Raw genomic sequence first — 22,553 nt, 5'->3', positions numbered from 1 at the left:
CACTGTCACCACTATCGATACTATCTATTCTGGTCATAGCTCATCGGCTTTAAGGAAACATTATAACACGCCTTGCTAGTTTGAGGTTGCACAATTATCTGCTAGTGCAATGATCCAAGCGTAGATTATGGGAGACCGTAAACATATCTATTAGGGATGAGCATGGTCCGGGTGGACGGTTCCCATCCTAGAACCGAGAATCACCCACTAAGGACCGGTTCCGAAAAATGGGAACCGGAAACCGCCCATTGGTTCCATGAATCCACCCGGGAACCGGACCGTCAGTCCAGTCCGGTTCCCAGGTAGGTCCATGGAACCGGTCCCACTAGCCAAGGATGGAGACGGAGACGAAGACGGAGATGGAGAGTCAAAGATGGTGAGGTGAGCATTGACCGAGAAGAGTGAGAGAGTGAGAGTGAGCGTGAGGCAAAAGTGAAATAAGGTGTTTCTCGGCTCAATATGAGATTGTGAACGTCGAGCAAGTTAGGTTTAGTTTAGGGATTTAGGAATTTTCTTTTTTATAAAAAAAATTAAAATTAAATAAATATATTATATTTATTATTATATTACCGGTCCGGTCCGGGTGGGCGGGCGGGCGGTTCCACGCTTGAAACCGGGAACCGGACCGGTACCCGCCGGTTCCTAAAAATTGGAGCTGGGAACCGAACCAGTTCCCTTAAGAATCATCGGTTCTGGCACGTCCCGGGCGGTTCGGGCGATTCCCGATTCTTTTGCACATCCCTAATATCTATGCCCAAATGGTTTCAAATCAAACACACTTTAGAAAACTAAGTGGGAAACAGATAAAGAATGAACATACCATACGCATATACTTGCCCTAAGTTGTCGAAAACAACGACGTTAATTTGGATAATGGGAAGATTGTTCCCTCGTTGAAATATAGGTAAATGTGTAAGTAGATTAGTGCGTAAGTGGCTGAGGAGAGAGAGAGTGAGAGACGGAGGGTGGGAGGAGAGAGAGAGTGGATAAGGGAGATTATGGCTTCTTTTTGTTTTTATTGGGCATTTGACTGACACGTGACGTGAATACGACAATGAATACGATTGTAACAGGAGATGGCCACGAGATGTGAAAAAAGTATCGTCAAAACCTTATCATAGAGCATTCTATGTACCTAATTGGTGCTTTAATCAATCTATGTTAATACATTGCAGAAAAAGTACATATATGAGTCAAATTGGAAGTTTCGTGATCGCAAATTGAACATTTTAATAGAGAACTGGTAGTGTTGGACACAAATATGACACGAGGCAATATATGAATCGTAGTGAAAAGATCCGGATAAGATGATACAATTGGAAGGCTTGGATAATAAACCCCACCTACGTTAAGTTAATTTACGAAATTTATTTACCATATTTAATTGGGACGTGCTTGGGTAAGGATTTTAAGGCTTCAAACTCGAAACAAACCGCCCATGCTGATGCCACCCATCCCATTGATAGGGTTTTTTGACCCATTTATGAATATATTTCGTAAGCTTTTAATACATATTAAGGGTGCGTTTATTTGGGGAAAACTTCACGATAAAGATAAATCTTTTCGAGAAATCATTGTTCGGGAAAATGTTTTCCTCTTTTCAGGTTAAAGAACTCATTGTCCTAACTTTAAACGTGCATAATTTATTTGACCATAAATGGTTTTCCGTTGACCGAACATATTCAGCCAACCAAACGAGTAAAAGTCCAAAAAATCAATTCGTGAAAAAAATTTTCACTCAAACAAACACGTTCTAGATAGTCTAACTCACTCTAGTGCAACTACATTACCCTATTAGTGTTCGGGCGCGGGACAGGACCTAATGTATTATATGCCTTGTTGTAGGAACATCCAAGACGGATTCCAATCATGAAACCCCAAATTATGAGAAAATAAAGTAATGTCGAAGTAGGACCATACTCTAGTTCACATTTATTTTTGGTCAAAGAATGCCCTTCAGGGCAAGTTAAATAAAAAAGGGCTATAATATGCAATAAAGATCAAATTTGTCCTTGTTTATGCGAAACCGTCCTTCTTGCGTATAACATAAGGTTCTTTACATTAATAACCCATTATTGGATCGTCCCTTTGCTGCTTCTCTACGGCAAACGTACTTGATGCACGGCCCATCATTGTCTCCTCCGAATTTTCCTGTAGATACAATCTGGTGAAGGCTCACCCTGCCCGGCAATGTTTTAGGACATATCCTAAGGACCATCCTGACCTTTTCAACTGTCCATTATTCCTTAATTGCCGACCTACGGTGGTAGTTGGCCCGAGGGTGTAATAATTTTAGGTCAAGTCTCCGATCAATTGATTTGATAGAGAAATCAACACAATCGCCATGGAGAACGTGGAAAACGCCATCGCCTCATCTTCTCTCAGGAGAAGTGGAGAGGGCCGATGGCTCGTGTGCTCGAGCGAGGTGGGAGTCCAGACTAAATAGAAGAATCGACCATTACGGAGTTGCAGGAAATGTTGTGAATCTTCGCTACGCTCGCCGTGAACTTAATAAGGTCTTTCCGTTCACCCATTTTGCCCATCACGAACACAGACACACATGTAGATATAGTGAGAAAAAGGATATGAAGATTTCTGGTCAACCTCTCTGGTAATTTCTGACTTAGCTTTGGATGGTTAGTCCTAAACAATAGACTATAATCTAAAAACCTTCACCTAATCATGTTGGTATATATGCTGCAATGACTTTGACATTTTAGCCCTAGGTCAGTGGTTGGAGATGATAACACACATGCTTTGCGCTGCCATCTTTGAATACGTTCGATCAATTAGAAGTCTGATTTTTCTGTCTCAATTTGCGAAGGTCAAGCTCTCTCTCGAGAAGGACGCGCCGAAATATTATTTATGTTGGGGGTTGGGTCGGGGGGATGGTTGAGACGGACCTCTCAAGTTGTTTTCCCACTCATTTTCCCGTTTCATTGGCCACTCCACACGTCGAGATGATCACTAAATTTCGATGGCATTACTTGTCGAAAAGGTTAATCGCGACCGTATTTCCTTGGAGAAATTTTTTAGGTGTTTTCGTAGCACGGCTATCTTGTTGATCTGGGCCCGACCAAAGCGTGCCGAGTGATGAGAATTCTTTCAATTGTGTTTCCTACTACGTAATCACACGTTTTCATGCGGTGATTGGTGTGAACGAGATTATTATATTTTGGGTGTACCCGGAAATTTCGCTTTTTTATTGGCGATTAGCCGTTTGAAAATCAAGGCCCAGCAGGAGTGACCTTGTGGGGGTTGCCCAGGTGGCCCCATCCACGGCCTCAGACATCATTGACCATTAGGATAATAATATAATCTGAGTATCATTGCTTGATTTTTCTAAATAGAGGTTGGTCTCGTTAATAATAAGTTAGGCAAGCAATAATTAAGTGTCATGCTCGTACGTCCCTTTCAAGTAAGGTAAGTACCTATAATCTCAAAAATATGCAATTGTCATTCAATTATAGGTTAATTAGACAACGCCAAACAATACATGCTGTATTGCTTTGACTTCATTCGTGCTAGAAAAGAAGGCGTGCACTTATGATGTGGGAGATTCAAAAAAATAAAAAGAAAAAGAAAAACCATGATAAGCCTTATATTACGAAAAGGATGAGTACTCTGAAAGTTCTAAAATTTGTCATAAAAGTGCAATTGAATCATGAAATTTTCAAAAAATATAATTGAGTATTAAAACTTTCTGAAAGTACACTTAAGTCCTAAAATTTGTCAGAAAGTCCAATCGGGTCCTAAAACTTTCAAAAAGTGCAATTAACGGAAGGGTTTAATTGGACCAATTTGATAAGTTTTAGGACTTGATTGCACTTTTTTGAAAGTTTTAAGACTCAATTGGACTTTTGTGACAAGTTTTACGATTTAATTACAGTATTTGAAAGTTTTAGAACTCAATTGCACCTTCGTGATAAGTTTGAGGATTTAATTGCACTTTTTGAAAGTTTTAGAACTTAATTACACTTTCATGATAAGTTTTAAGATTTCTAATGCACTTATCCCATTAAGAAATGCATATATTTTTTGGGGATGGGAAAATTTGATTAAATTTAGTAATTATGGGATATATGCGTGATGGAATTTTTGTCATGTGGACCCTTTGGACATATATAATTGTTATTCCTCAAGTACCAATAGTGAATGTTACGCAAATTTCTTCAGTCAAAGTTCGAGGTTGAAGGCATGATGAGTTTGCTTTACGGGCTAGAGAAATAATTATAGATAGCGTTGATATGTTCTCGGTATTGTATCCTCAACTCTAGATTGTCCTATCTGAATTTGGTCCTGAATATATGCTGCACAGGCTATTGAATTAAGAATTGAAAATACAAATTCGGCTTATAATTGTTTATAATGAAATTTTACCATAAGAACTCATTCTTTACATCTTTTCTTTACAAATACAAGTACACTTTAACAAAAGGTAATTACGACAAGCAAATACAAGAACGTGGACAACAAGGAAAACTACAAAAGCGATACATTCAAGTCCTTCCCTCCTTCTCTACTATACATCATAATGGTAAGAATTGAAAAGGCATGCCTTGCCTTTTAGATTAGCAGGTCATTTCATTTTATTTTTAGTATAATGGTCACGTGGTGATTAAACCGGCTTTCGCAAAACCTCAATTAATCCACCTTCTCTTATTATCTTATTGACCCGCTCTTCCACATTGGCATGGTGTATTCAAGATTTTACTCATAGACTCCGTTTGAATGATTTAGAAAACGTTTTCTTATAAAATGATCGCTTTTATGGTTTACAAAAATAAATTAACGAAAAATATTGTACCGACCACGAAATATTTAGACATAAGTTGTTGTCGAAAATAAAAATATTTTTTATTGGTTAATTATTTCAAGAGATACAAAAAATCATTTTTAGAAAAAAGTTTTTTCAAATCATTATTTTTTTGGGAAACAAACATAGCTTTAGAGTATTCCAAACAAGTGTTTGACCTGTGACTATAAGGAGAGGAACAAAAAATCCTGTAGAAAAAAACTCTTGGAGGGTTATTTAAAGAACATGTTCTCAGGATGAGTCTTGGTTGCACTGGCGAGGACAAGCCTAGCCATGCTTGGACGAGGCTTGAACTCACTAGCCATTGGCGAGGTCAGCCTTGCTAGTGGTTGGGAGAGGTCAAGCCTCGCCAGCAGCCGGCGAGGCCAACCTCGTCGGCCCCCAACTCTATTTGGTCCTCGATTCCGACGACTAGGTAGATGTTGAAGATGAAGGGAAGAAAAAAAAACAGAGAGAAAAGAAAAAAAAAAGGGAAAACCAAAATAAAAATAAATATTATTAAAAATTGTCCACATCAGCATTGGTCATGCCATGTAGGATGACCGATGTCCATGTCAGTGTCGGGCGATCAAAATTGGTCGGATGGACTGAATTGACATAAATGCAGAATGTTTATAACTCAATTAGCACAAAAAAAAAGTTTATGATTGAATTGGCACAATCACAATATGTTTATGACTGTTTTGGTAATTCTCCCAATTAATACGCTCTAAGCTCCATGGTGTGTTTCTAACATGCATTATGCATTTCCAGTTTTCTTATGGTTGTGTACACACAATATATTTTAATTTAAAAGGATAGTCTTTATTGTGGACTATAATGAAATTATGATTATATATCTTTTATGAACCTTATATGGTGAACCATAAATGTTTTACTACGTGGAAGGAAGTGTTCTGCATAAATGGCACACAACCGCCATGACTAAACCTAAACAATTCATCATATTATGGTATCATGATGGACATCATTAGAGATTGTTTATTATCATCGCGCACATAATAACTAGTGCATTAAATTTAAATCGGGCTGAGTGGGAGAATGTTGGGAAAAAATCCTGCGATATTGGGAAACCTTCCGAAAGATTGGCTAAATCATGAATTGAGAAGATCATATCATTAAGTGGCCCGATTATAATGGAAATAACCGATTCCTGTGAAAACTTATCAGAAAAACAATCTCGAGCTTTGATCTTAAGATTATGATTTTGATAGACGTACCAAATTAACTAAAGTATATATATATATATCCTCTTGAAGGTAAATCATTATTCTATGATTGGCTAATTGAGGTACATAAGTATATTTATGGCACTGACTGACTTGTCTAGTAACGTCAACGTTACAACCGGCTCTAGTTCATATATATTTATCCAAAGATGTCTAATATATTTGGTAACAAAAAAATTTAATTACCTAATAAAGTTAATTGATGGTATTTACTTATGAATAGCATATTGTAGTATCTACCAAAGGAAAACTACTATATGCTAATATACAATAATTGTTTTATGATTGAATCCATCTTATGCCTAGCATTGTTACTATATTGCAGCTGTTTCAATTCATTCGCATGCTTCATCTGTTGTTGCTGTGTTCAATGGGGGTTGACCTCCTCTTGATGGCGGGAACAAGTCAATTTCCACTTAGGTGTTGTGGATCTTGACTTGGCGCTATTGGAAGACGAACCCGCTGCCATTGTTGATTTCAGCAGCGAGGAAGCAGCGAGGAAGAGAAGTCGCACTATAAAGCATGGAAATGGAGCACCATATTGAGCACCAATCTAAGCACTAAAAAGACGTGGTGGTCTGGTTATCGCCGGCCATCCTATGTGGTGCGCCGCCACGTCAACGATTTCAGGCAAAAATGAGCCGGAAGGACTACTTTGGAATTTCGGGCAAAAGTTTGTGACTAAAATGGCAAAGTTGGAAAGTTTATAACCAAATTAATATATATACAATTGGTTAAGACTGATTGGGTAAGTTACTTTTGTGCTTGGCTTAAAAAATGTATATGTTGGATAGCTCTTTACATTCAGTTTAAGCTTTTGATAATTTTCAGATGTTAGTCTCCTCCTCTAAACCGATGTATTCGACTCAATTGAGGAGCCCCCACACACAACTTGAATCCAGTGCATGCAAACACTTCTTTGCTTTTCCTAAGTTCGGCCTCCGAGATCACGATGTCACCGTGGACATCAGACGACTTACCCTAAATAGTTCAACTACTATGTCGAAAGGAAGATCTTATTCATGACATGTTAAATGTACGTCAAATTGTCGCAATAGATTCTCTATAGTTATCACAAGATCGACCATGCTCGTATAAAACAATTATCAGTCGGGGTAGACATAATTAATCTAATCTTAATGAATAATTTGTATTGTCACTGGGTCCTGATGATCTTATAGATGGGTTGATGTGTTTGTTAAAAGCAAGTCTAATACGATAGTGGCGTCGAATGTGCGGTAAATAGTGACGAGATCAAATGGACAAGGTCGAACTTCTTAAACAATGAAGCCCCTTTAGCCCAACTCCCTCCGAACCCTACCACTCCCTTCCATTAATGTTCCCCTTGATAGTAACTTTAATGATAAGATAAACAAATAGAAATAATCTGCAGGTGTTAAATTTAGGTACTTTGACCCCATCATCGGTTAGTAGGCTGCGTGGTGAAAAAAAATGCATTCTTTCTTACTGTGCTTTGCTACTCGGGAAGGCTTTTAAGATGAAATGCACTCCACTGTTCTTTGGGAGTCAAGGATCAAATTTCTCAATTGATTATTTATGACAGAAAATGATGAAATAAGAAAACTCAAAAGACAATAGGAGATGATCTTCACTTGAGAAAACATAAAATGAACTAGCATGAACATAATTTTAGAATTTTGATAGTAAAACGCCATGTAAAATAAACCTAAACCGAAACTTATGTCATTGTAACTTGATTTAGTCTACGTCGAAAACCCTAATGCTAAACTAAACTAAGGGCCCGTTTGGTTCAACTTTTAAAATGCTACTTGGGGGAATGCAAATACCTTTAGGTTAAAGTCCTTTGGGGAAATGCAAGTGGCATTTGGTAAAAAATCGTTTGTAAAGCTATTTTGGCTCAAGTAGTGTTTGGTAAAAAAAATTTTGTCAAAGGGCTTTGGGAATTATCTTTTTTATTAAAAAAAAAAACCTATCCTACCCTTCGCCGAAGCCGGCGAAGGCCTACGGCCGCCGGCGAGCTAGATCTAGCGCCGGCAGCCGTCGCCCGAGGTCGGGCAACCCTCGGCGAGCTAGATCTACCGTCTGCGATCGTCGCCCGAGACCAGGCAACCCTCGGCGAGGGTCGCGCGACCCGACGGCCAACGCCTGGGTCGTGCGACCTCGCTGGCCTCTCGCCGGTCCGATCCGGTGTCGGCCTCCCTCGCCGGCCACCTCACGAAGAAGATGAACAGTACCAAGAGGGGCAAAATTGGAATAAGCCAAAATAAGTGAGGGTAGTTTGGGGACAAAAAGTTTTGGTTCAACATTCCACAAATACTGATAGCCCAAAGCTGGTTCGGACCAACTTTGGGCTTTCGGCATTCCAAATGCTAGCATTTGGCCAATGCCAAGCCGAATGCTGAACCAAACGGTTCAGCATTTTGAGAAGGGGCTTTCGAGGTTGAAAGCCCATTCCCAAAGCTGAACCAAACGGGCCCTAAATAGAACTCTGTGCAAAATCTGGAGTTGAGATCATAACTGACAAGAGGTTACTTAATCGCGCTTACTGTACCTAACATAACCTTAAGAAGAGTTGTAGAGTCTTGCTCTTGTATGTGCTTTTGGTTTTTGACCTCTAAAGGAGCAATTTAGTAGGAAAATAAGGTAAGAACTAGATGAAAACGAGTGAGGAACACCATCATTTTCAGGAGATCTTTGTAGCTAAAAAAGATCTTCTTCTTAGTATCCTCCGAGCGTTTGTTGCTCGTGATAACCATATCTGCCAATTCTCTTAGTTCTCTTCGAAGAAAGTAACTTTAGTTTCTGATGTACCACTTGTGTTCTATTGACGCGCGCAGGTACAAGCCTTTACATTACAATTATATTCACCCAAAAGGAACGGGGAAAGACAGCTCCCTCAGATGGAAAAGTAGTTTTTCCAAGACATGCTCGCACAAGACGTAATGCATGCACGACAAAGCAATATGGAAGATAACATTGGAAGAACACACACAGAGAGAGAGAGAGAGAGAGAGAGAGAGAGAGAGAGAGAGAGAGAGAGAGAGAGAGAGAGAGGCATGGTTAAAGATAGGTTCACAATACATATTGAGGAATATGAACAAACCTTGACCCATCTAGGTTTCGGTTTCTAGAAGCTCGATGTTGTCCGAGCTTCAAGACCTCGCTCTCTCTCTTTCTCTCTAGACTTAATCAATCCAACTAAAAGCTTCAAACACGCCACAAGGGCACAGAAGCTGAGCAACAGCCATAAAGTTAGAACAAAGAGAAGTCTCTCTTAGAAACGAAGCTTAGAACAAAAGAGACTAACTAGTAGTGACACTTTCATAAGAGGGAAGTAAAGGGGAGAAGATAACCGAACTGATGAACTTAGAAAGAGAGAGACACAAGAACGCTCTTTTTTTTTAAAAGTTCTCAGCCAATTATTAATAGGGGGAGACACCCACATTTGCAGGCGTGAAGAACCCATCCTTCATGAGCACGTCCTCTCCTTCCTACACAAAATGAAAGATCATTGTCATTAAAATCGGAGTGCAAGATCAATTTACTCTCGAAAAAACAAAGGGACAATATGATTTTTGAGCTCTTCAAGAAATGTGATCAATGTCATAAAAATAAATATTATTAATGTGATCAAGCGTGCAGAAGCTAGCAGTGCGTAAAAAAGATAGGCACTCTGGCTTCACTGTTTATGTTTGTTTCGGGTTAAGATGAACTAGGGTTTTGTAAATTATTGAAAAAGAGGTTGAAAGATGGAACGTACCTGTTGGCGCAAGTTAGCTTTCTTCACGGGCTGATGATCAGGCAAGAGTCCGAAATGGATGTGTGGGAAATGGGCCCACTGAAAAGAAACCGAAACGTTTGTACCCGATAATCACAACTCTTGTCATGTTATGCAGATTGATTTAAATTCAGAATACAGAAAAGACATCAAGGATAAAATAAGGCTACCTAGAAGTTTCTTCGGGATGAGAGAGAGAGAGAGAGAGAGAGAGTCTCACGTTTTTAGCAGCGGCGCTGAAGGCCTCTCTATGGCTGATATCAGGATTCCCAGCTTTGATGCGTTGGATCTCGTCCCTATGAAATTGATAGATACGTCAATGTCACCAAGGCGTACGCATGACTGTCTTCTTGATAGTCTCACATTCCTCAGAAGCTCACAAATTTGCACTTCATTCCATTTTATTATTAGTTTTCTCAACCCAATGAAATGACAAGTGTTCAAGCAGAAACTTACTAGTAAAACAACGAATCTAAAAGATTAGTTCCTTTTTCACTTAAATCTTTAAAGTTTCAAAGCATCAGAAATTTTATTGTTTTTCAAAAAAAGTTGTAAGTAAAGTAAAGAATGGCCCAAAGGTTAAAAAGACTTACTTGATGAATCGGTTGTATGCAGATGGGACTCTCTGTCTCTTCTCGGGAGCTGAAACAATGGACAGACAGACACACAAATAACAGACAAAACACACGTTACTCATAATATCACTTCGCTAACTTTGTGCAAGCTTTCTTATCTCTCTCTGTGTCTGTATCTTCCCAACCCATCATCACCTCATCATGATCTCTGGACAGTCATTCATATTTTCTTGTCTCCCAAAAAAAAACTCAAAATTGAACGAAGACATTCTATCTTGCTCTAAGCAATATGGTGCGCGAGCGCAGATGCAGCTACAACCACAACTAAAGAACCTAATAAATCCAGGGCCATCTGCATTTTAGGGTTTTTAAAATTTTAGGGTATTCTCCGGAGGAAGGAAACCAAATTAGTTACGAAAATGAAGAACGGTTGCGAAACCTTTTCTAGCTTTCGTGGTTCAAGAATGGTGACCACTAGGGCAAACAGCGAGGACATCTCTATTTTAGGAGGGCACACTGTTGTCTCTAAGAGCAATGTAACGAAAGTGGAGAGGCAGATCTTAAAGTGCCCGTCCCAGTTTACCCTATAAAAACTGGAACTTGAGAGAGCCAAAAGAGAGAAAAAACAAAAATGAAAAAAGAAAAACCAGTTAAAGAATATAACAGGTGATTGAGTTGGATGAAGAGCTTGACCACATGATGCAAGCAGGAAAAATTTTACGGTACTGTTCAAGGGTAAGCGTTAGAGCAATTGAATCCGACTTTCTTGAAACTTTCCCTCACTTAATTTGGTTAAGAGGGAACTGCTTGCCGAAAAGGCCCATATAAAAAATGCAGGGATTCTTTCTTTGACGGCTTGCACAATCAAGAAAGAAGTAAAAAAACATGTGAGGCAAAGAAGGGACCAAAAAGATGTGAGATTAAAGCTAGAGCAGGCCGAATCTCACGTCTGTTCACCACCGGCGGGGGCTTTGGGATTTCTTCCATCCCTCCTCGTAGCTGCACCATCGGCTCGTTCGGGATCGTCGGATTCATCAGCATGTTCGACGGCGTGTTCCGGATTTCCTCCTACACATTCCCATAGATTAGAACCTCGAAACTAAACACACACACACACACACACACACACACACAAAAACAAGGAAAAGGAAGACAAACCTATAAGCTATCCAAAAGTTCTCAATTGGGCTTCACAAAATTATTTGTCCAAAAAGAAAAGAACAGGAAAAGGGGAAAAGCAGCCAATTATGCAACCATTATTGGAGAAACCCTAGCTGCCTTCATCTTTCTTTCGTTTTTTGTTTGTGCTCACGGTAAGAAAAGAGCCCTAGGTTGATTAGTTTTCTTTATAGCATCAGCAAGCATGAAACAAAAATGTTATATACCAGAAGGTTTTGAGGGGTGAAGTAAGAATGGCCAAGGTGAAGCTGATTTGTTGCAGCCTGAGGAAGGAGGAGGCTTCGCATGTTGACCGACAAGAGATTGGTGCAGTGACCACATCGGACTGTGACCGTCTTGAACAAGCTGCTACATGGAACACTCACCTACAACACAAACGTCACACCCCAAGCCAAACATATCACAAGAAGCCCACAAACTGATAATTGAGATAAACAAGAAGAAGAACCCATCAGAGGGAGGAAAAGAAAACGAGAAAAGACGAAGAAGAATCATAAACATGAGTAGTTTATATATTTGGAGCGCGAGAAAGAGAGACAGAATAATGCGACTGTATAATTATTGGGGACAAAAAGTCAGGGAGGGAGAGAGAATGCGATACCGCAAGGACGGTGTCGCAAAAGTTGCAATGGACATAACAGAGCTGCTCGTTGGGGGAGAGGGGGTCCGGTGAAAAGGCAGATGAAGAGGACATGTTTCTCCTTGATTTGATGGTTGATAGGATTGACCGATCAGTGTGTGAAGTGTGATAGAGAGGTGGGATTGATATATGAGAGGCAGCTTAACTGCTTTGGATCTGAACACTCTCTCTCTCTCTCGCTCTCTCTCTCTCTCTCTCTCTCTCTCTCTCTCTCTCTTTCTCACTTTTGATTGTTCAGTTTCTGTAGGAGGAAGAAGAAAAGAGGAGAGAGAGAGAGAGAGAGAGAGAGTGAGAGTGAGAGATAAAGATGGGGATAGATGGGAATTTTGCCGCTAATATATTAGTAGATGTAGCAGACTCGGAAAGTTACTTTCTTCTATGTCCATTTTCATCAATTTTTTTGCGCAGAAGGAAAAGTGACAGCTTAGGAGAACATGTTTCTGGATGCTAAAGAAACTAAAAAAATAATTTCCAAACTTAGTTTATTAAATGATAAGAAGGTGTTGTTGGATGCTTGTATATGCCCTAAAGAAACTAAGATTAATTTGCAAACTTAGTTTATTAAATGATAAGAAGCTCTTGTTGGATGCTTGAATATGCCCTGCTTGAATATGATCTACATTAATTATTTTGTAAACGACCTTTCTAAACCAATCTTGCATTACTCTACTTGAAAAGCCAAGCTATTGATGTAACATTTGCAATCTTTTGGTTTTTTCCCTTGAAATAATTCTTCTATATGTAAATGGGTGTATCATTCACTATGAGTTTGTAATCAAGAAAATGTCTTCTAAATTTGTCAACGATCTGAATTGGTTACTCTTGCATGCGAAAAAGTTACTTGATTGTGCAATCACCAAATTTTATATTGGCCCATCCATTCTTAACTAAAGTTTTGTCTGCGAGATAAATTTTGACCACATATGAACACACCCTCACTCTCTCTCTCTCTCTCTCTCTCTCTCTCTCTCTCTCTCTCTCTCTCTCTCTCTCTCTCTCTCATCTTCTGTCTTCGCTAAACCAGAAGCCCCAGGATCGATGCTGGCACCATGTCTCCAGTCACCACATCAAGCACCTCTGCCTCTAGGCTGTAGCCAAACCACTACAGCGCCTCAACTCTACGAATGAAGTTCGAGTGACGGATCTCTCTCTCCCTCTCCCTCTCCCTCACAGAGAGAAGTGTAAATTAGGGTTTGAAGTATTTTTGATGTGGTAAGGTGCTTATAATATAGCCGGTGATATTTTCGATGGAAGGTTTATGTAAAGTAGATGGTTCAAGGACCAACTCAACTCTCTGCCCTCTTGCAAATAGCTGGTAACTTGCGAATAATATGGGATCAATATTTTCGTGGCTTTGATCATCTTACAAATCTCATGCTACCACACATTAATTTCTGAAGTAGTTTACTACATATGGATTTTTCTTGATTTGTATCAGTAAGTTAATTTGTGTTTCGCCAATGATACTTTATGACCATGGTTACGAACAAATTTAGGAGGTATTTTTCTTTTATTTATATGATGGCTTAAATTCATTTTCACAAACTCTAACTAATAACGTCTATCCTATTGAATGACGAGGAAATTCGAGAAGGGTTTAATATCTTACAAGACCTATGATGCGGAGTGACGGCCCGAATGCCATTCGCGTTTGCATTTTCCCATCTGAGATAGATCTCAAACCTAACAAGGTAAATCCAACCATACGTGGTCCTTCATAATGGCTAACCTAGGAGGGTCAGTGCTAGTTCTCGCCCCTCTCCGTCTGAAAACATTATTAGATGTTAGGTAAAAAATTTCTAGAAATTTACATACCTAAAAAATTTCAGTTAACAAACGGAATATGTACATTCAATTGAACCAAAATTCGCAGCTCCCGGGTATTCGTTTCTTTCCTGGTTAGTTTGTTCTTTTCCTTTTTCTGTATCAGATCTCTGGTATACATTTCTGGACCACTTGTTGATCATTGAAGAATCATGAAGGGTGGCCACACCAGCGTGGGGGGTGGGGGGGCGCGGGGTGGGCGCGCGGCGGGAAGAGAGGGAGGGGGCGCAGCTGCAAACAAACAGCTGAAGCTTGAATGGAAAGAAAGTAAGGATAAAAAAAATAATAGTTTAAAAATCAATGTAGGGTTCGGCATTCCCGAGAGAGAGAGAGAGAGAGAGAGAGAGAGAGAGAGAGAGAGGGGAAAGGGACGTGTGCATGGGAGAGATTAACTCGCTCTCATTCACCCGTTGTTTTCATTAGTTATGAGGGGGGGCGATGCCCCCACACTCTCTCCTTTATTACCGTCCTCGCTTCTTCTCGGGTTTCAATGTCCAAATTCCCACCATCAATGTTCCAAATCTTAGTTTATTTCGCGACCCGAAAAATGTTATATGGATGCGAAAACTCTGCTTCTATTGTACAGCTAAATCAACAGCAACAATGTACAAAAATTGCAGATTAATTATAGCGTCGGTCGAGTATATATGCACGCACTCAAGATTACATTATGCACATGGTGCATCTTAACTCTTGGATCATAGGGGTCTGAATGTAGGATCGCAACACGTGTTTATTCAAGTCGTCACTATACCTAATGTATATCTCAACAAAATCCTAGCACCCGACAGAGAGAGAGTAGCGGTACGGTCGCGGCGGAGGTTGACGATGGCGGCGGCAGCGCAGCAGGATTGCCTGGGGGTAGGGGGGCCAGCTAGTAGTGGGTCACAGAGAGAGAGAGGTTAGATTATGGGGTATTGTTCAAGTGCGGGAGGAGCAGAAAATGTAATATCTGCGTTTCGTCATGGAATCAAAGTAGGAGACAATTGATCTTCATCCTAACAAGGGACTCGCGCCAGACAAAACTTATATAGCCTCAATATTCGTCCCTTGTGAATTTGCATTTTGTTACACTAGATAGCATGAGCATCAACCCCAAATGAGATTTAGTATCAATTACTGCGCAGGACACACATGAAAATCACCATAGCAAAATGATAGGCACCTAAAATCTGCACTACTTGGAATTAGCCTTGCGCCTTCATTTCCAGCTCTTCATTCCAAAATCATAGTCAATAGCCCTTTCACAAATTCATTCTTCCTCCTTGATATACGACGATTCTATCACCACGTATAGCCGTTTAGCCATTGCTGCTAAAACCGCGAGACATCCTACTCTTTTAGCCCTCTCGGTCTTCTTTTTTTACGTTCTTGTATTCGATTTGGTTTTGTTTTTTTCTTTTTCTAAAAAGATGTGTGTACTGTCTCTAGGCATTTTTTATCTAACGGTTAAGCAAATCCCTGGACCAAGCAAATGATATACCATCGATTTTGGTAAATAAAATGTCATTAACATAACAGGTTTCGTTTTCAGTAACAAGAGGCCAAAGCTGTTTTATAGGTTCTCGTTTGAGAGTGTTAGAAAGTAACAATATGTCGAGAAATATACTTAAATTTAATTTCTCACTATGTAACCTTTTATATTGTTCGAGTAAGCTTCGTAAACATATAAAATATTCCCATCTTAAGAGCTTAATAAGTATGGATCGCATTGACATATAATATCAGTGTCACATTTGATTCCATGAGACAATTCAATAGCTCATCGGGTTCGTAGGTGAGTTATTCGCATTACTCGCCCTGGTTCTGTTCCATTCGTAAGATACCTTCACCACTAGGATTAGCAGTTCTTGACTTGATCTGCTCGCATAATGTGAAAACAACCTGTAGTTAGGCGTATTCTAGTTGAAAACACGAGCAGTCCTAGAAATTTGGTTGAGTCCTGATCGAGTGTCTAGAAGAGGGTTGAAAACGTTCATAGTTGCCGTTGAATCCCAGACCATGATCTACTTATACCTAGAACAGAAAAGAAATACTTTGGAATGTCCTTCACTGGTCGGATCTTTTGCAACACATTTCGGGTTTGACGATTAGCGACTCCTCATTCAGTCCGGGTTAGAAAGTAATACATTGATCATTTCGACACTTACTTTTTCGCAAATAATCCTTTAGCTAATAATTGTTGGCTCAGTTGCAGAATATATAGTTGCCAATCATGCATGCACTGTCTGCACTTTTACTTAGCAACCAACTACAACAACAAAAGCTCCGATAAACTCGACTTGATCACCTCGTATAGGATGAGTTCGAAAACTGTCTAGCAAACTTTCGACAGGTCGTAGCAAATAATGCAGAAAAGAACACACACACTCAGGAAAGGGGCCTTTTTGGGAAGGCGACCGTACTCAATTGGACACAAAACCCTCTCTTTTAGTGATAAGACAACATTTGTATGCGAAAATCCCTCGCAGAGTATGTGTGGCACTCTGCCTCATGTTCAATGAAAGCGGATCTTGCCATCTATTATTACCGCCACAATGACCATAAAACGCCAAGCGGGCTTACAAAGCCACGCACAGTTTGCATTCATCGATTTGACCACTCAACTCTCCCTCCACACATACACAAACAAACATATGTGCAGAGATCCGTAGTTGTCAGTGATGACAGAAGCCAGAGATGATCCCCCCTAATCTACTTTACTTTAATATGTCCTTTTTTTTTGCTAGAATACTTTAATATGTCCTTGCATGTAGCGGTATTTGCTTTTTCATGGCTAGGGTTAGCTAAATTAGTGCGTAGCCCCTCGCGCCTGCACGACAGGGCTCTTCAAGCCTTTTCCTCTACCTCTTCTTTTCTTTCTTTCTTTCTTTCTCTTTTCTGGTTGCATGGTCTTGCAAAAGTAAACCCTAGAACTTGCTCAAAAAGATGAGTTTGTCAGCTTCTCTTCTGTTCCCTCCTCCTCTAACGCTTCTTATAAAATGACTTCGAGATCCTTTACTTGTGAAAACTAGGGTTTCGCTTCCAATAATTGCCGCTAATGGTTAAGATGTCGGATTATTTAGTTGTGACTGAGGTGGGGTCCTCCGACCAAAAACAAAAAAAAAAACTGAGTTGGGGTCCTCCGCTGCACATCCATGCAGCTTCATTTGCTTCCGGTTCGTGTTTGGCTGGCGGCAAACTTTGGGCGCACGGGAGTGTCCTTTTCGTTTTCACTTTTGTGGGGCCAAAGTTGTGCTTCATTTCTTTAATACGACATGTACAGCTTTACTTTATCACTAGAGTCTAAAAGAATTCTTCAGAGAGAAATGGTTTCTCAAACCCAATTGATGTAATCTATTAGAATGACCATGTGGTGGAAGAAAAAGACATGCCGATAAGATGCGGTTAAATCTACTAATCAAGTGATGCGAGACTATACGTTCGCATGATCTATTTTATTGTCAGTGACCGTGCCACTTTTCAAGAGTGGCTCGAGATCAAATCTAGACTATGATTGGATAAAGATAGAAAGAAAACCATCTCAAATATAGATTTAAATCATCTCAATAGCATAATGGAACAAGCACATTGTCAACAGATGCACTTAGGGCACCATTTAGTTAATCAAAGGTAGAAATAACGTTTATAATGATACCTTTGAAAATAAGATAGGTACATATTCTAAGCAAAGCTATTTACTTTGAGTGCAGAATTTTATGCTTATAAAGCTCATCTATAAAGATTTAACAAGTGTTCGAGAGGCACTCTTTTATCTTTTTCATAGTACAAAACATTTATCAATTCAACCATTTTATATAATATGATAGATCCACCAATTCAATCCATCATAATAAGCCTTTTCCTTATCAAACCTCAACATATTTCTTTACTGTGATGGTTGTTATGGATGCATTTACCCCCCCCCCCCCCCCAAAATTTAATGAACCTTAACATAATTAGCTCTTCAAGCCTTGGAAAAGTTGGCATGTCACCTAGCTTGCGGTCAACTCTAGTTGGACTCGCTTTCACTTTTGTGTCTTGCTTTATTCATTTATTATGGTATTCAAAACTTGGAATAATATTGTTGGGAGCGCGCAGCAGAAGTCTAATACATTCGTCCGAGGAAATTGCCAAGAAAGAGCACAAGTGCGAGCCCATTAATATGTCCAGTTGGACCCACCTTCGCTCAAAAGGTTAAGTCAATGGGTTATAGAACACCATGGTAATTCTTCGATGTGAGACTTCTCTAATACAACTCATGCGTGCATCTTAACAATCTCCTCATCGTGTGTGAGCTCCAATGTTAGGTTTGCTCCCCTTTAATTTAAATATCAATTTGCATCAACATATATCAACTTGAATCTCCAACGCCTAACTTCGTCCCAAACCATGAATTCTGCCATTGGGCCCGCATTGCTACACCACAACACCCACCAACTTCATCCCTAGTCTCTTTCTTCGGACCAAACCATGAAGTCTGCCCACATTGGGAGTGGGCCACTAATCAACCATCGGCTCTGATATCATTGTTGGGAGTGCGCAACAGAAGTCTAATGCCTTTGCTAGAGGAGATCGCTAAGAGAGAGCCCAAGTCCAAGCCCGTTAACATATCCAGTTAGACCCACATTCACTCAAAAGTTTAAGCCAATGAGTAATAGGACAACTATGATATATTAATTGCTCAACGCCACACCAATTCTCCGATGCGGGATTTCTCTAATACAACTCACACGAGCATCCTAACAAATACAGTATCAGCATTAAATATGATTTTAACACAGGCTCCAGTATTTATAGCAGACGTATGTGTAATATTTTAAAAGGTTAATATGTATTTATATTTTGATAGGAAAAAAAAGATATTTATGATTGTTGACAACAAAATAAGAATCGGCATAGACGCTGAGTCGGCTTCAATGCCGAATCTGATGTATAATGGAAATCAGCCATCTTCCGAAATACGTTTGGATAAAATTCGGAAACATGCTGGGAAGCAAGCGTGAATGGCATAATATCCCGAGTTCGGCAGTTGATGAATATCGGTATGTTTACCGAAACATGAAAAGTCATAGTTCGGAAATATAAAGAGCGTTGGAACGTTTATGCCTCGGGACGTTGACTCTTTCCCGAAATTCGGGAAGTTTACACTTCGGGAATATACCGAAATTATAGAGAATTGGTAAAGATGAATCACAGCCCAGCCACGTAAATCACGATAGTAGGAAGTTATGAGCAAAAAGCGGAAATAGTGAGCACGAGCATATTGTGGGGAGTTACTTGTCCAAATTTGAAGTTGTCACAGCTGTTGAGATCAAGTTTTGGCGGACAATAAAACTGGAAAAACGTGGTTAGAAAAGGCAGTCATTAGAAGCGCCAAAATTCAAAGTTTGAAAATATAGAAATAACCGACAAGCAGTTGCAGGATATGAGGAGATACAAATATTCAGAAGAAAGAAGGAAGGGGCATCACCAACAACAATGCAAAAACACTCAAGACTATCTGCACTTTAGTTTCTTCTGTACCTTTACTTTCTGCATTTATAGCTTTCTGCGACTTTAGTTAGCCTTCAAGTCCTTTACAGCTTTCATAGGAGTATTGTAACTTAGCTTGGAACTCTGTTAATCTCAGATCCATTTTCAATCCATTCGAATTATATCCGTTCCATATAACCTCGTGCCCACTTTGTTTCCTTCTTTGCCACGACTCTCCTAAAAATCAAGCCACAGAACCTATCTTAATAAAAATCGAAAAGAAAAGTTTCGGTGAAAGATATTCCTCGCCTCAAAACGAGCGAACAATGATAAATCAAAATGAGTACGTCTAGGGATTTTCCTTTGAAGTCAAATTTTAAATATTTAAAAATTTCTCCGTAGTGTTCTACTAAAATTCCCTATAATATAACTTGGAATTCATAGAAATAAAAGGTGCTTTGCTTTGTCTTGGGGAAATTTGTCCATAAAGTCCTAGACCTATTATACGGCCGCCTATTTAGTTTTAAATTTTTCAATTTAACCAATGTAATCTATTACCTTTTGACGATTTTTCAATGTAATACATCTAACCAATTTAGGCTGGATATCGCTGACGTGAACAATATAAAATGAAACAACGCTGTTTTGCAAACTTTTTATATTTTCTAAATTTTTTCTTTTTTTTCCTTGTCTTTTTTTTTTCTTTTTAATTTTTTTCCCATTCTTTGCTTCTCTATTTTTCATCTTCTTCCCTCTACTGGTCATCGAGGCCTCGAAAATAGTTAGCGAAGGTCGCCGGCATTAAACAAGGGTCAAGGCCCTTGCCCCTGGCCCTCACCTATGGCTGATGAAGGCCTGCAAGTAATGGAAAAAAAAACTTCATGGAAGTTGTAAAGTGAAAGGGTCTTGATAAATTTAACTTCCCAACTGAGCTTTTCAAGATAATAGTTGTGTTTGTTTCGTGGAAAACTTCATGATAAAGGATTACGCTCTTAATGAAAATCATTTTCAAGAAAAATGGTTTGTTTTCATTTGTTTAATGATATGCTGAAAAGCATATAAAATTCTATCTTGATATAAACGGTGAAGAAACTATTGAGCGTTTGTGGTAAGAGACTTGTTATGCTTGGGAAAATGAATTTCTCTATTTAGAACCAAGAATTCATTTTTCTAATTTTAAGTGTGAGTGTTTTCTTTTACCATAAATGTTTTTTCGTTGACTAACCATTTTCAACAGACTGAACATGTGAAAGTTCGGAAAACTAAGTCGCGGAAAGCTCTTAGAATGAAATGCTGCTGAGTGTTCGTGGTAAGAAACTTGTTATGCTTGGGAAAATGAATTCCTCTATTCAAAACCGAGAATTTATTTTTCTAATTTTAAGTGTAAGTGTTTTCTTTGACCATAAATGTTTTTTCCGTTAACTGAACATTTTCGACAAACCAAACACGTTAAAGTTTGGAGAACTAATTTGCGGAAAACTCATTCAATGAAACAAATGCACCTTTAACTGGCCTAACTAAGGGCGTGTTTGTTTGAGTAAAAGAATTTTCCGCGAATTAGTTTTCCGGACTTTTATGTGTTTGGTTTACTGAAAATGATTAGTCAATGGAAAACCATTCACCGGTCAAAGAAAATATACATGCTTAAAGTTTAGAAAAATGAATTCCTTTATCTAAAAAGGGGAAAGAATTTTCCACGGAAAGCATTTTTCTTTGTCATGAATTTTTCTCCAAAACAAACATGCCCTAGAGCTATTTAATAATGTGAACTGGCTGGAAGGAGCAAAATCTCTTTGTCCCTTGTTGCTTCGAGGCTGGAAAACAAAGCTGATCCCCCATTATGTGATGGTACGAACAGTTAATTCGTCTCTGCGGATGCTCAGAGAGAACAGCTCATTCATTTTGTGCAATGAGCCACGGAAATGCTTGTATCGTAAATTGGTTCGTCCTGATGTAAGAGAAGTGTGAAGAAATTGGTTAAATTCAATGATTTTGTCCGTCTTAAAAGGGACTTGTTTTTCACATTAATCAACGATGATACTCAGAATTATTGAATTTTTCAAAAGGGTTACTCACATCATGAATTCTTGAACTTTCAACCAATGTTCAAATGTCCTCCTCAGGCTTTTCCGGATCCAATTGAGTCTCTAGAATATGATTGTTTGTGACAGTTCACCTTAGCATTGTGTTTATATTCCAAGGCCGATACACGGCAACATATAATAGAAACGAGGATAAACACGAAAGAGAGTTGGGGAATGCGACAAGCTCGAACGCAACAACACTCTTCGAATGCTTTTGTCATCAATTAATGAGGTAAAGTTGTTTCACGAAAGAGACATAAGAAACGAATACTTTTGGGATACCCTCAAGAAACCCTAATGATCCTTCATCAAACCTAGCATCAAATAAGTACTAAGAAAGTGAATGAGATCTACTGAGTCCTAAGAGACAATGCAAATCTAATCTAAAGAGGGCTATATAGGCCGTTGTTTGGTGGGTGTTAAATATGAGAATCATTCACACATAAACGTAACTAAAAAAACATGGATGAAGCAAAATCGTATGAATTTCTAACATATTAATTAAAATCAAATGAATAGATTGATTTCGGAAATTTGGTGGTCTCGCATCATTTTGCTCCACAATGAAAAAACTCTATTTGTGGCAAGTTGAGTTGCATCATTCTCGTCCAATCGATCCAAGCTCGACGTATCGGATTATAGAATGTTGACGAATTAATTCCTTGGCTTGAGCTGCATCGTGAACAGTCAAGACTTCCATGAGTTATTTGCATTGAGAAAACTTGTGAATCGAGGTTGATACCTGGATCCTCGAAATTTTTCAGCATGAAGATATCAAGTTTTGATCAAATATCATCCTTCCCATTTTTTGCAACTTCCACCTAAGTCCAGACCATGTCTTCAGACATTGAAATTCGACTTTTTTCATCGGAATCGGAGTCTTCAAGAACTGCTTCAATAATGTAATCTCTCCTCTACTAGATCAATTTGAAGAGTTATGTTCAAATAATCTTTTCCAATTCAAAATCATCTACCTGTTAGGACTCGCCTCA

At 39.1% G+C, this 22,553-nt stretch overlaps 1 protein-coding gene across 1 annotated transcript; it reads right to left on the bottom strand.

Annotated features, from left to right (window-relative positions):
* Positions 1–9,084: 9,084 nt before the first annotated feature.
* LOC115689157 (axial regulator YABBY 1-like) lies at positions 9,085–12,392 on the bottom strand. Its single transcript, XM_030615144.2, has 7 exons — positions 12,161–12,392; positions 11,766–11,924; positions 11,328–11,448; positions 10,399–10,447; positions 10,026–10,101; positions 9,788–9,865; positions 9,085–9,518 (listed from the first exon to the last, which is right to left on the bottom strand). Exons 1-7 carry the CDS (start codon positions 12,251–12,253, stop codon positions 9,450–9,452), a joined length of 645 nt encoding a protein of 214 aa, XP_030471004.1. The 5' UTR covers positions 12,254–12,392; the 3' UTR covers positions 9,085–9,449.
* Between the last annotated feature and the right edge of the window lie 10,161 nt (positions 12,393–22,553).

The sequence above is a fragment of the Syzygium oleosum genome, unplaced genomic scaffold (assembly GCF_021117445.2).
Source record: "Syzygium oleosum isolate NSW1041296 unplaced genomic scaffold, Sole_v2.1 Sole_v2.14, whole genome shotgun sequence".
Classification (NCBI taxonomy): Eukaryota; Viridiplantae; Streptophyta; class Magnoliopsida; order Myrtales; family Myrtaceae; genus Syzygium; species Syzygium oleosum.
Note: the sequence above shows the minus strand (reverse complement) of the source record. Positions and strands in the feature narration are given on the sequence as shown.

Coding starts and splice junctions, on each gene's coding strand:
- LOC115689157 (XM_030615144.2), bottom strand. CDS start 12,253: ATGTCCTCTTCATCTGCCTTTTCACCGGACCCCCTCTCCCCCAACGAG. Junction 10,102..10,398: donor GCATACAACCGATTCATCAA/GTAAGTCTTTTT, acceptor TCAATTTCATAG/GGACGAGATCCAACGCATCA. Junction 9,866..10,025: donor TCAGCGCCGCTGCTAAAAAC/GTGAGACTCTCT, acceptor GTTTCTTTTCAG/TGGGCCCATTTCCCACACAT.